Source organism: Tachyglossus aculeatus, chromosome 21 (genome assembly GCF_015852505.1).
Source record: "Tachyglossus aculeatus isolate mTacAcu1 chromosome 21, mTacAcu1.pri, whole genome shotgun sequence".
Lineage (NCBI taxonomy): Eukaryota > Metazoa > Chordata > Mammalia > Monotremata > Tachyglossidae > Tachyglossus > Tachyglossus aculeatus.
The window spans coordinates 58,885,881-58,900,797 of NC_052086.1; the positions used below are offsets into that span (position 1 = coordinate 58,885,881).

Here is a 14,917-nt window from a genome sequence, read left to right on the forward strand (position 1 = left end):
TAAGCACTGGACAGGTAGTAGATAACAGGTTTGACACAGTTTCTGTGCCATATGGGCCTCACAGGCCTAGGTAGGAGGGATTTAATTCCCATTTTACAGATGAGGAAACTGAGTCACAGAGAAGTTAAGTTGCTTGCTCAAGGTCACACAGCAGACAACTGTCAGAGTCAGGATTAGTACCGAGTTCTTCTGACTGCCAGGCTCATGCTTTTTCCATTAGGTAATGCTTCTCGAAGCACCTAATAAATCCAGTGCTTAGAACAGTGCTTGGCACGGAATAAGCACTTAACAAATACCATCATTATTATTATTAAATACTATTACTATCAGTCCCTTAATGATATTTGACAGACTTATCTTCATCTGCTAATTAAGCTCTCTCACCAGTTAGGCTTTTTCCCTAATTTTCTTCCCCGACTACTCTGCTGCCCCCTTCCCTCTACTCAGCCCAGGGAGACTCACTGCTTAAACCACAAAGCAATGAAGACATCTCCTGAATGTAGTTAAGGGAAGTTTCTTAATTAAGAGGTGCATTGTTGATTATAAGAAAAAATATCTGTGGTTGTTCTAAGCTAGCCTTGCAAATAAATCAAATAATTAACAAGCCCAAAACCCATTTTTACTACCCTCATTTTCCCCCAGAATGGTTTTCTGTTAGACTAAGAAATGAAAAAAGCATTCTACTCTTCCAGCATGCAGTATTCTCCCAAGAAAAGCAGGCAATCAATTATATTTGTTGAGCATTTACTGTGGGCAGAGCACTGTACTAAGTGCTTGAGAGAAAACAATATAACTGAGTTGGTAGATATGATTCCTGCCCCAAATGGACAAGCAGTTTATTCTAAGGTTATCATTTCCATTGAGTGTAAGATTCAAGATTTCCAGTTCTTGCTTTCAGAGAAAGTGGGAAAAGCATTCTCCCAACAGACCTAATTCTGTTTCTAGTCTTCAGAATCCATTTTTTATCTGGGGACAAGTTTCAGAAGGATCGGCTTCTTGGGTTTCATAATACCTTTTGAATCCACTTCTAGGGGGATCTGAGGAGAAAAGGAAAAGGAAGCCAGTAAATAGAGGAAAGATTTCAAAATGGACAGCTGTAACACTAACACTCTGACATGCTGACTGAAGCAAAACCTTCTAAATAAACTAGAATTCCCCAGTGGTCATACAGCCCTTCATCCTTTTATTTTATTTCTTTTTCATGTAGAGCCAAGAGTTGTGGCTTACTGCAAAACATGTCTCCAACTCAAGCAACAGATCCTGTGTGGACAAATGCAATGAAAAACCCTGTCCACAAGAGAAACTGTAGCTTCTCAACAAGCCTAGCTGACAAGGTGAAGAGCAGCACATGTTGCTTCCTAGTCTTAGAGGCTCAGACACACTGGGCTTAAGCTGACTGGTTTAACCTCTAGAGGGAGCAATGTGGAGATCAACAGTTGTTCCTGGAAGTCATTAGCACCAGGGTGGAGCAGAAAGTGGGTTCTCACCGGGGTCTCTTTGCAAGGCTCCATGGAGAAATTCTGCAGCAGGATAATCAGAGCAGCTTTCATGTTGAGGAGGGCAAATCTCATTCCAATGCAGTTTCTGGGACCGGCTCCAAAGGGCAGGTAGACATAGGGATCGCGCAAAGCTTTCTCCTCCTTACTGAACCTGGTGCCAATGAGTGAGATGGTCAGAAAGATGAGGAGGAGGCCGGTGAGGTCTTCCTTTTGTTTTGACAGAGACCAGCACTCCATGACCCTCCATCACTATCACCCCTCATATCAAAACCCCAGGCTGCTCTTTGCTTAGCCGAAATTAGGAGTGTCTGATCTTGGAAATTGACAGTTCCTGGAATCTGTGATAAACAGGAATCAGCTGGTCTAACCCAGCCAATATCCCCCTCTGTCTCTTTCTTGGTGAAATGCCCCCCATCCCTTTTCACTAGTCAATCTGCCTGTGTTCATATGCATTATGTTTTTTTAGTAGTATCTGTTATGCGCGTAACATGTACCAGGCACTTACTAAGCACTGGCACATATTTAAATTAATCAGGTTGGACACAGTCCATGTCATTCATTCATTCATTCAATTGTATTTATTGAGTGCTTACTGTGTGCAGAACACTGTACTAAGCGCTTGGGAAGTACAAGTTGGCAACATATAGAGACGATCACTACCCAACAAGGGGCTCACAGTCTAGAAAGGGGAGACAGACAACAAAACGAAACATGTAGACAGGTGTCAGAGTCATCAGAACAAATAGAATTAAAGCTATATACACATCATTAACAAAATAAATAGAATAGTAAATATGTATAAGTGAAATAGAGTAATAAATCTGTACAAATATATACACAGGTGTTGTGGGGAGGGGAAGGAGGTAGGGTGGGGGGGATGGTGAGGAGGAGAGGAAAAGGGGGCTCAGTCTGGGAAGGCCTCTTGGAGGAGGTGAGCTCTCAGTAGGGCTTTGAAGGGAGGAAGAGAGCTGTCCCCACATGGGGCTCATAGTTTTAATCCCCATTTTAAGGATGAGGTAACAGAGACACATAGATGTGAAGTGACTTGCCCAAGGTCACACAGCAGACAAGGGGCAAGCCATATTTAAACTTGGGTCTCTCTACCTTCCAAGCCCATGCTCTTCCCACTAGACCATGCTAGTTGTCTGTTCAAAAACCCACCTAAGCCCAGGGCAAACCTGCATATGGTTCACAGAAAGTTCTCTCTCTCCTCACCCAGACAAACCCAAGAGTGTCTTGTGTCTGCTGTTTCAAATGAACAGTGGATTCTTTTCCTAAGTTTCTGAACAGTAACAATAATGGCATCGGTAAAGCACTTACTATGTGCCAAGCACTGTGTTAAGCATTGGGTGAGATGCAACACAATAAGATTGGATGAAGTCCATCCATTTTCCCCCCTCTGATTTTGGGGCTCACTGTCCTGGAGGGAGGGAAAACAAATATTTAATCACCAATTTACAGATGAGGAAACCGAGGCAGAGAAAGGCTAAGTGACTTGCCCAAGATCACAGATGGTGGAAGGGGGATTCAAACCCAGGTTCCCCTGGATTCTCAGTTCTAAGCCCCTTCCACTAGGCAACACTGCTTGTCTATACCTTCCTTCCCCAGACATGAGGTCCTGAGACATGAAGGCTCAGTACAAGGTGCATTGATAACAATTACAGTTGTCTTCCCCTCTAGACTGTACACTCACTGTGTACAGGGAATGTGTCTGTTTATTATTGTAGTGTACCCCTCCCAAGCACTTAGTACAGTGCTCTGCACACAGTAATCGCTCAATAATTACAACTGACGGACTAATTACACTACAGTCGCTACCATGAAGACCACACTTATAACATTTGGGTCAGTGTACCCAGGACTCAGATGCCATTACAAATTACATGAACGTTTACCCGAGCAAAACTGGCTTATAACCACAGTGGGAAAATTGTGCTTTATTTTTACCTTTGTTTCTAATCTGCCTGGCCCAAGTCAGACACCCATGCGACTCTACTATAAATAAGGTCACAAGCGGCTAGAAGCTGGCTTCAGTGGCCGTTTCTTCAGTTCTGTTGGTGAAAGTCTATGTCCAGAGTGTGGAGGGATATCATAAAGCCTCTGGCTGGAGATGCTGGGATTGGATAACCAGGATTCCTGTCCCATTCAAGCATTGTAATGGATTTTCCTGGTCATTCATTCATTCATTCAATCCTATTTATTGAGTGCTTACTCTGTGCAGAGCACTGTACTAAGCGCTTGGGTAATACAAATCGGCAACATATAGCTATGATCCCTACCGAACAACAGGCTCATAGTCAAGAAGGGGAGACAGACAACGAAACAAAACAAGTAGACAGATTGTCAATACCATCAGAATAAATAGAATTATAGTTATATATACATTATTAATAAAATAGAGTACTAAATATGTACAAATATATACAAGTGCTGTGGGGAGGGGAAGGGGGTAGAGCAGAGGAAGGGATGGGGGGCGATGGGGAGGAATAGGAGAGGGAAAAGGGGGGGGCTCAGTCTGGGAAGGCCTCCTGGAGGAGGAGACCACTCAGTGGGGCTCTGAAGGGGAGAAGAGAGCTAGCTTGGCAGATGTGTGGAGGGAGGGCATTCCAGGCCACAGGTAAGATGTGAGTCAGGGGTTGACGGTGGTACAGGCCAGAACGAGGCACAGTGAGGAGGTTAGCGGCATAGGAGCAGAGGGTGCAGGCTGGGCTGTAGAAGGAGGGAAGGGAGATGCAGTAGGTGGGGGCCAGGTGATGAAGAGCCTTGAAGCAGAGAGTGAGGAGTTTTTTCTTGATTCGAAAGTTGACAGGCAACCACTGGAGATTTTTGAGGAGGGGAGTGACATGCCCAGAGTGCTTCTGTACAAAGATAATCCAGGCTGCAGAGTGAAGGATAGACTGAAGCGGGGAGAGACAGGAGGATGGGAGATCAGAAAGAAGGCTGATGCAGTAATCTAGTCATGATAGGATGAGAGATTGAACATGCAAAGCAAGGTAGCGGTTTGGACTGAGAGGAAAGGGTGGATCTTGGCAATGTTGTGTAGGTGATACTGCCAGGGTTTGGTGACGGACTGGATGTGTGTGATGAATGAGAGAGCGGAGTCAAGGATGATACCAAGGTTGTGGGCTTGTGAGACAGGAAGCATAGTAGTGCCATCTACAGTGATGGGAAAATCAGGGAGAGGACAGGGTTTGGGAGGAAAGATAAGGAGCTCAGTCTTGGATATGATGAGTTTTAGGTACTGGAAGACATCCAAGTGGAGATGTCCTGGAGGCAGGAAGAGATACAAGCCTGGAGGGAGGGTGAGAGAACAGGGGTGGAGATATAGATTTGGATGTCATCAGCATAAAGATGATAGTTGATGCCATGGAAGTGAATGAGTTCACCAAGGGAGTGAGTATAGATGGAGAACAGAAGATGACCAAGAACCGATCCTTGAGGAACCCCTCTCAGTAAGGGGATAGGAGTGAAGAAGTGAAGAATGTCAATAGTAAAAGGAACAGTCCACTCATGATTGGAAGGCTTGGGAGTCAGAAGGTCATGAGTTCTAATCCCTGCTCCACCACTTCTCTGCTCTGTGATCTTGACTTCTCTGTGCCTCTGTCCCCTCCTCTGTATAATGGGGAGTGAGACTGTGATCCCCATGTGGGACAGGGACTGTGTCCAACCCAGTTATCTTGTATCTACCCCAGTGCTCAGAACAGTGCCTGGCACATAATAAGCGCTTAACAAATGCCATAATTATTAGCTACTTCTTAACTTACCTCTCAGGGCGGAACTCTTCAGGCTCTGGCCAGTGCTCTGGATCCCGATGCAGAACAAAGGCTGGTATAGTAATCACTGTCCCCTTGGGAATGGTCAACCCTTTGATTTGGATTGTTTCCTTACAGACTCTCTCTATTCGACCTCCTGGGGGGAAGAGCCTGAGGGTCTCCTGGACAACCATATCGAGAAAATCCATCTGGGAGATGGACTCATAAGTGGGGCTGGCCTAGAGGAGAGAGAGATTTGGGAAGGTGAAAGTCCAGATCACAATGAAAAGTCACCCCAGCCCACCCCTACACATACGCACACAAAGCTGAGCAGAAGTATGCAAAAGCCAGCTTTCCCAACTTTCAGACTCTGGGTAGGTTGTTGTGGTTTGGCCCTGCCTGGTAGCATGAGGAGCTGAGGATGAAGCTTTAGTGATAATAATAATAATAATAATAATAATAATAATAACAACAACAATAACAATGGTATCTGTTAATCACTTCCTATGTGCCATGAACTGTCTAAGCGCTGGGGTAGGGACGAGATAATTGGGTTGGACGCAGTCCCTCTTTCCCATGGAGTTCACAGTCTAAGTGGAAGGGAGTAGATTCTAATCTCCATTTTACAGATGGGGTAACTGAGGCACAGAGAAGTTAAGCGACTTGCCCAAGGTCACACAACATGCAAGTGACAGAGCCAGTATTAGAACTCAAGTCCTCTGACTCCCAAGTCTGTACCCTTTTCCCTAGGCCAAGCTGCTTCTCTCAGCCTTCTAATCATGAATGAACTGTTCCTTTTACTATTGACATTCTTCACTTCTTGATTTTAGCTTTCTATTCCTTTCTTTTCCTCTCCCTTTCCCCGTGTTTGTTTCCCTCCCTGGTGCCTTCTTTATCTTCCTCCTTTAGATTGTGAGTCATCAGTGGGCCAGAAGCTTTATCTGCATTACTATCCATGTATTTTTTCCAGTTCTTTGTAAGTGCTCTGCCCACTATTAGTGCTTTAATAAAAGAGAGGAGAACCAAGCTCTATTGCTTTCTAAACAGGGTTAAGACATTGAAAGGTTTGGATTGACAGCTGAAAAAAAAGAAAGAAACATAAGGTTTTCCCTTGGCTGTGCCCCCACTGCCCTGAAGGAGGGGCACTGCTGAGTGACCAAATATTTGTCTCCATGGCCTAGCATCATTCATTCAATCAATATGTTGAACGCTTACTGTGTGCAAAGTACTGTACTGAGCCCTTGGGGGAGCACACTATAACAATAAACAGACACATTGCCTCCCTATACCACTAGGACCACATGAGATGGCATTTCTTCAGAAGGAGTAGCTTCTTTAACTTGACACTGCACCAAGAGTTCACAATTTTCCTAAAGGCCATGTAATTGTCCATAATAGATTTGTAGCTGCCTTAAATCACTTCTGAGGAGATTCTAATTAGATGCTCTGTGCTAGCCTCTGCCAGCTCAGGCCTCTCAATCAATCAATGGTATTTATTGTCTGTTGACCTTGAGAGGAGCACTGTATTATGTGCTTGGAGAAGTACAATAGCCTTGATATTCATGATCCCTGCACTTCAAAGAGTTTACAATCAAGAGGAAGAACTCACAAGGGCCATAATTATTCCTTAGTGTTCACTAGCCCACGCAGCAATGTGCCCTTTTCACAAAATAAAAATGCTAAATTTTGGGGCAGGGAGAAATTGGAACTCTCCTGGTTACCCAACTACTAAGATATGAAGCAGGATGGTATAATGGATAGACTACCAGCCTGGGAATTGAAAGGTCATGGCTCCACCACATGTCTGCTCTGTGACCTTGGGTGAGTCACTTCACTTCTCTGGACCTCAGTTACTTCATTTGTAAAATGGGGATTAAGAGTGTGAGCCCAATGTGGGACAGGGACTGTGTTCAACCCAATTTGCTTGTAACCACCCTAGCACTTAGTACATTACCTGGCACATAGTAAGCACTTAACAAATACCATAATTATTTTTATATCCAGCACTTAGAACAGTGCTTGGCATATAGTAAGCGCTTAACAGATACCATTATTATTATTATTATTATTGTTACTATTATGTGTGGGCCACATTCAGGACCAGATTACTGCAGGGGCTCAATGGGGAGGAACCCCGAGTCACATTTTCCTCCCCCAGTGAGGGGCAGTCAGAAGTCTCGTGATCCTGTGAATATTCATTCATTCATTCAATCGTATTTATTGAGCGCTTACTGTGTGCAGAGCACTGTACTAAGTGCTTGGAAAGTACAAGTCGGCAACATATAGAGATGGTCCCTACCCAGTAACATCACAAAGATGGAGCCTGAAATAGGCAGATGTCAAGATAACTACTGTGCATGTGCTGTGAAGGGAAGAGCAGGAGATCAGCAGCAGGGATTTCAGGTACTGCCCTGCCACCCCCTCCTGCTGCCCTAGACTGTAAGCTTGTTGTTGGCAGGGAATGTGTCTATTACATTATTATATTGTACTCTCCCAAGCACTTAGTATTGTGATCTGCACACAGTAAGTGCTCAGTAGATATATTTGATTGACTAACTGACAAGCTCAGTGGTCACTTTAACTGTCTTCACACTGTGGATTACATGGGAAGGGGGTGTTTGGAAATCATTTTGGGGAACCTGCGGGTGAAGCTTGGCTTTGTCCTTCAGGTTGTACCCTGGCCCTGCCACTGCTACTACCCGAGCCTGGCATGGCTAACTTTTACAGGGACTGCTAGCTTGGAGAGACTGGGGACCGGCTGGGGTGGGCGAAAGGATGCGAAGCCCAAAAGACTGGTCCAGGGCAGCATGCTTCAGTGGAAAGAGCCTGGACTTGGGAGTCAGAGGTCATGGGTTCTAATCCTGGCTCTGCCACTTGTCAGTTGTGTGACTTTGGGCAAGTCACTTAACTTCTCTGTGCCTCAGTGACCCCACCTGTAAAATGGGGGATTAAGACTGTGAGCCCCACGTGGGACAACCTGATTACCTTGTAACCCCCCAGTGCTTAGAACAGTGCTTGGCACATAGTAAGCACCTAACAAATACCATTATTGTTATTGTTATTATTATTATTATTATTATTATTACTATTATTATCACTATTATTAGAGAACATGGGTCTGAGAGTCAGAGGACCTGGGCTCTACCACATGTCTGCTGTGTGAACCTGAGTAAATCATTTTTCACTTCTCTGGGCCCAAGTTCCCTCATCTGTAAAATGGGAGTTAAGAGCGTGAGCCCGTTGTGGGACAGGGACGGTGTCCAACCTGATTAACTTGCATCTACCCCAGCATTCAAAACAGTGTTTAGCATATAGTAAGTCCTTAACAAGTACTATTCTTAATATTCTTATTATTATAATTATTATAAGATGTGACTGGGAGATCCTTTCAGTCTCCCCACTCAGGATCTGCATCTGTCCAGGGCCTGCAGGGAGGCTGTCTAAGGAGGGAGAATGGGGGCAGTGGCTCCAGCGAACACAGGATCGAGGCTGCCAAAGGGACCTTTCCCACTCCCTTCTGCTTCTCCCTGACTTGCTCCCTCTGTTCTTTTCCCCTTCCAGCCCCACAGAGCTTATGCACATATCTGTAATACATTTATTTACATTAATATCTGTCTCCCCTCCCAGACTGTAAGCTCGTTGTGGGCAGGGAATGTGTCTGTTTACTGTTGTACTGTACTCTCCCAAGCACTTAGTACAGTGCTCTGCACACAGTAAACTCTCAGTAAATACAATTTGAATGAATGAATGACTAGTGCGGGAGTGTTCGGTGCTGGGCAGGTCCAGGAATGTAGGTAACCACCTCCCGAGATGTTCTGGCTGCCTCTCACTTACTCCAGCCCTCTTTCTGCCATGGGCTGCTGCTAGGTGGGCCTCTGAATGGTTTGGCCTAGCCTGGGTTTAAGGATGGATGAATTCCCGAGAGCTTGGGTGGAGGGCTGCCGATTTAAAAGCCCCTATCCCTCCTTCTGCCACGTTTTCATATCATCCAGTGCCAATGGCTGTGTATGGGAGGCTCACAGTCTAAGAGGAAGGGATAGCAGAGATTTATTACCATTTTATATATGAGGAAACTGAGGCACAGAGAGGTTAAATGACTCACCAAAGGTCACCCAGTAGTGGCAGAGTCGGGTATCCTGACTTTCAGCCACTTATTCTTTTGACTAGGCCAGACACTCTCCCAAGCCCTTAGAATGGTAATAATAATAACTGTAGGATTTGTTAAGTTCTTAGAGAAGCGGCATGACCTAGTGGATAGAGCACAGTTCTGGGAGTCAGAAGGACCTGGGTTTTAATCCTGGCTCCATCACTTGATGCTGAGGGCATCTGTGCCAAGCACTGTTCTAAGTGCTATCTGCTGTGTGACCTTGGGCAAGTCACTTAACTTCTCTGTGTCTCAGTTATCTTGTCCGCAAAACTGGGATTAGGACTGTGAGCCCCATGTGGGACAGGGACTGAGTAACCTGATTTCCCTGTATCTACCCCAGTGCCTAGAACAGTGCCTGGTACACAGTAAGTGCTTAACAAATACCATAAAAAAAGTGCTTACTGTGTGCCAAGTCCCCATAATAAGCACTGGGTTAGATACAAAATAATCAGGTCAGACACAGTCCCTAGCCCTCATATTGCTCACAGTCGAAGTAAGAGGGAGAACAGGAATGTAATCCCCCATTTCGCAGATGAAGAAACTCAAGTATAGTGATGTTACACAGCAAGAAGTCATTGGTTGATAGATGGAGTAGACCTCTTGTGGTCTCTAGTGGGTTTGGTATTAAAAACATTATTCATTTTTTGGCAGTAGCTCTACTCTATTATCCTCAGTCCAGTGAAAGGTACTAACACTAGGTACTCAGACCTGGTTCTGAGTTCAGAGTCAGCCTAGCAAAGTGAGAAAAACAGACTTTTACGAAACAATTACTAGACTGGTGCACCACTGGATAACTGGCCCTTGGTCATTCATTCATTCATTCAATTGTATTTATTGAGTGCTTACTGTGTGCAGAGCACTGCACTAAGCGCTTGGGAAGTACAAGTTGGCAACATATGGAGACGGACCCTACCCAACAACGGGCTGTCATCTTACCTTGTTAGGTAGAATGCTGTCTATTTCTTCTTGCAGTTTCTTCTGGACTTCAGGATGAGTAGCCAAGTTGTAAGACACGAAGTTGAGAGTTGAGCTGGTGGTTTCGAATCCAGCAAAAATAAAGATGATGGCCTGAGCTGAGATCTCCACATCAGTCATTTCTGGAAAGAAAGAAAAAAGCCACACACATTAACACAAAGAAACCAGCAGGAGAGCTACTGTCTGGCTCCTTTGCTCATCCCCTTGTGAGACATTTTGCTCCACACCCTGGTTTGGTGTGGTTTCAGTTATTTAACCTCAATTGAAAAGTGTCACGTTAGATTTACAGCCCTTGCCCGATTTGTATGAATTGTCTATCTGATAGAGATGAAACCAAAAACCATCAGATACAGATGGTTGAGTTATGTATGAACAACTGTCCTGCAGAGTATGGTGGTAATTTGATGTCTTGTGACAGCTCAGTGATCCTTCACAGGAAAGCACAGAACCGGAATACACTGGAGCACTTTTTAGGGTCATGGTCAGATCGAGGTTGCCCTGGGCTAATGGTAGGGGTTGGAGGGAGGTGGTTTGAGTAATCAAACTTCAGTTCCTACTGTCACTGTTGCACAAGTCTTTGGCTCTGAGGGAAAGTCATGCTCTGTCTCTATTCGGTGGTGGGCTTTGCTCACTTATGAGGGAAATGTCAAGAACGTAAGGTACAAGAGAACACTCACTCCTCAGGACCCTTCTCAGAAGGAAAGCTGATGACCTCAGTCACTTGTGGGGGAGGAAATGGACAAAGAGAAAGGACAGAGAAAAGTTCATTTAACCTGGAACCAGGAAAGAATGGATCAGGTCTTACCTGCTTCTGAGAGAGCAAGAATTTAGCCATTGTCTTTGACCAGAAGGGCTGAGTTCCAGCTGGGTAATCCATTCGTTTGTTTGTTTTATGGTACTTGTTAAGCACTTATCATGTGTAAAACACTGTTCTAAGTGCTGGGGGAAGTACAAGTCAGTTAGGTCAGACACTGTCCCTGTCCTACATGGGCCTCACAGTCTGAAGTAGGCGGGAGAACAGGTATTGAATCCCCATTTTACAGTTGAGGAAACAAGGGGCTTAATCCGTTTTACCAGATGAGGTAACTGAGGCACAGGGAAGGAAAGACTTGTGGACGGTGTAACCACGGAGGAGTTAGGAAAGGGAAGTAGAGCAGCATTTTGGGATGGTGGGAATTTCTGGATTTTAATTAACAAAGTGCGAGAACAGGAATGGTGGGTTTGTTCTGGAACTGATTTGTGGTTCTCTTGAACGGCAGAGGTTGTTGTTGAAAGTACTATAAATATTGAAAGTAAATGAGTACTGGTTGTCTTTTCACAACCTAAAGAAGTGCCGGCTCACTTTCTATCATGGGGAGAAAGTTGGACATCTAGTATTCTGTTGCAGCCCCTAGACCCACGAGATACAGCACTGGTTAGCTGAACCAGAAGGATTAAATCTAAGAGCAGTGGGATAGTGACAGCAATCTGTCAGGACAACTTTTCACTAGCACTGAACCCCAGGAGCATTTCAGCAATGGCATGGATCGGTGGAAAGAGCACGGGCTTTGGAGTCAGAGGGCATGAGTTCACATCGCGGCTCCGCCAACTGTCAGCTGTGGGACTTTGGCTGAGTCACTAAACTTCTCTGTGCATCAGTTACCTCTTCTGTAAAATGGGGATTAAAACTGTTAGCCCCCCGTGGGACAACCAGATCACCTTGTAACCTCCCCAGCACTTAGAACAGTGCTTTGCATATAGTAAGTGCTTAACAAATACCATTATTATTATTATTATTATTATTATTATTATTATTATTATTATTATTATGTGGTTTGTAAAGAGGACCCAATGTTATAGCCGGGAGTTGGTCTTCAAAAAGAGACCGACAGCCTGAGGCTTTGCCCCCAGCCCAAAATATGGAGACCCGGGGAAGCCCCATGTAATCATCAGGCAGAAACTCCTCACCCTGGGCTTCAAGGCTCTCCATCACCTCGCCCCTTCCTACCTCACCTCCCTTCTCTCCTTCTACAGCCCAGCCCGCACCCTCCGCTCCTCTGCTGCTAATCTCCTCACCGTACCTCGTTCTCGCCTGTCCTGCCATCGACCCCCGGCCCACGTCATCCCCCGGGCCTGGAATGTCCTCCCTCTGCCCATCCACCAAGCTAGCTCTCTTCCTCCCTTCAAGGCCCTACTGAAAGCTCACCTCCTCCAGGAGGCCTTCCCAGACTGAGCCCCTTCCTTCCTCTCCCCCTTGCCCCCCTCTCCATCCCCCCATCTTACCTCCTTCCCTTCCCCACAGCACCTGTATATATGTATATATGTTTGTACATATTTATTACTCTATTTATTTATTTATTTATTTATTTTACTTGTACATATCTATTCTATTTATTTTATTTTGTTAGTATGTTTGGTTTTGTTCTCTGTCTCCCCCTTTTAGACTGTGAGCCCACTGTTGGGTAGGGACTGTCTCTATATGCTGCCAACTTGTACTTCCCAAGCGCTTAGTACAGTGCTCTGCACACAGTAAGCGCTCAATAAATACGATTGATTGATTGATCATCATCAGTAGTATTTACTGAATGCTTACTTGTGTGCAGAGCACTGTACTGAACACATAGGAGAGTAATAATAATAATAACTGTTATTATTATGGTACTTGTTAAACAGTGTTAATAAGTGCTGGGGTAGATACAAGTTAATTCATTCATTCCATAGCATTTATTGAGCCCTTACTGTGTGCAGAGCACTATACTAAGCACTTGGGAGGTAACTCGGCAACGTACAGAGACAGTCCCTACCCAATAACAAGCTCACAGTCTAGAGGTTAATCAATCAATCAATCAATTGTATTTATTGAGCGCTTACTGTGTGCAGAGCACTGTACTAAGCGCTTGGGAAGTACAAGTTGGCAACATATAGAGACGGTCCCTACCCAACAGTGGACTCACAGTCTAGAAGGGGGAGACAGAGAACAAAACCAAACATATTAACAAAATAAAATAAATAGAATAGATATGTACAAGTAAAATAAATAGAGCAATAAATATGTACAAACATATATACATATGTACAGGTGCTGTGGGGAAGGGAAGGAGGTAAAGCAGGGGGGTGGAGAGGGAGAGGAGGGGGAGAGGAAGGAGGCAGCTCAGTCTGGGAAGGCCTCCTGAAGAAGTGAGCTCTCAGTAGGGCCTTGAAGGGAGGAAGAGAGCTAGCTTGGCGGATGGGCAGAGGGAGAGCATTCCAGGCCAGGGGGATGACGTGGGCCGGGGGTTGACAGCGGGACAGGTGAGAACGAGGCATGGTGAGGAGATTAGCGGCAGAGGAGCGGAGGGTGTGGGCTGAGCTGTAGAAGGAGAGAAGGGAGGTGAGGTAGGAGGGGGTGAGGTGATGGAGAGCCTTGAAGCCGAGGGTGAGGAGTTTTTGCCTGATGCGCAGGTTGATTGGTAGCCACTGGAGGCTACCAATCAGGTTGGACACAGTCCCTGTCCCATATGGGGCTCAGATGAGGTAACTGAAGCACAGAGAAGTTTAATGACTTGTCCAAATGGCAGAGCCAGGATTAGAACCCAGATCCTTCTGACCCCCAGGCCTGTGCTCTATCCACTAAGCCACGCTGCTTCAACAGAGTTGGTAGACACATTCCCTGCTCACAATGAGGTTACAATCTAGAGAGGGAGACAGACATTAACATAAAGAGTGTGTGGCTTAGTGGATAGAGCATGGACCTGGGAGTCAAAGTCATGGGTTCTAATACTGGCTCCACCACTTGTCTGCTAGGTGACCTTGAGCAAGATGCTTCACTTCCTCCGTGCCTCAGTTACCTCATCTGTAAAATGGGGATTGAGACTGTGAGCCCCACGTGGGACAGAGACTGTGTCCAACTCGATGAATTTATAGGTTCCCCAGTGCTTAGGTCAGTGCTTGGCACATAGTACGTGCCAAACAAGTACCGTTATTTCAGTGCTTAGAACAGTGCTTGGCACAAAGTAAGTGCTTAACAAATACCATTATTATTATTATTATTATTAGTAGTAGTAGTAGTAGTAGTAATATTAATAACATAAATGAACAATTTATAATCCACCCCTTAAAGGGGATGGCGTTCTGATTTCTTGACATAGAGTGCTGCAGAATCCTTGCCCTTGCAAGCTGCCCCATCTAAGCTGGCGTTCCTGCTTCGAGGGCTCAGCAGCCATGGTGATGGCCCATCTCCTGCTGGACTGGAACAGTCTGCAAAGCTAGGGTCGCTGCTGGGTCCTGGATTGGCTGGGTTCCTGCCATGAGGAGACTCTGGCCTAGAGCTGTGATGCCATTTCTACAATGCCAAATTCCTCCATTCCTGGGGAAGCGCTACCTCCTCTCAAATGCTTCTACCCATTTCCAGATGTGGAGTTGGTAGCTGTTGCTTCATGATCTTGGCCTGCATGGAGCTTCCCTTGGCATGAGGCCCTCCAAGGAGGCCCTATCTCCTCCTCCCTTTTTCTCTGGCCCTTTAGAGGGCCACGGGATTTTTGCCAAGGACATGCACTAGAAAATCACTGACGAGCTGTTCTTGTACT

General features: G+C 45.5%; 1 protein-coding gene across 1 annotated transcript in view; it reads right to left on the minus strand.

Annotated features, from left to right (window-relative positions):
- Nucleotides 1–834: 834 nt before the first annotated feature.
- LOC119942201 (cytochrome P450 3A24-like) overlaps nt 835–14,917 on the minus strand; it is a 32,597-nt gene continuing 18,514 nt past the window's right edge. The window contains exons 10-13 of the mRNA XM_038762853.1: nt 10,335–10,495; nt 5,264–5,490; nt 1,488–1,650; nt 835–1,037 (exon numbers count right to left, since the gene is read on the minus strand). Coding sequence (XP_038618781.1) covers nt 963–1,037; nt 1,488–1,650; nt 5,264–5,490; nt 10,335–10,495 — 626 coding nt within the window. The 3' untranslated portion in view covers nt 835–962. The remainder of the gene's footprint in view (nt 1,038–1,487; nt 1,651–5,263; nt 5,491–10,334; nt 10,496–14,917) is intronic.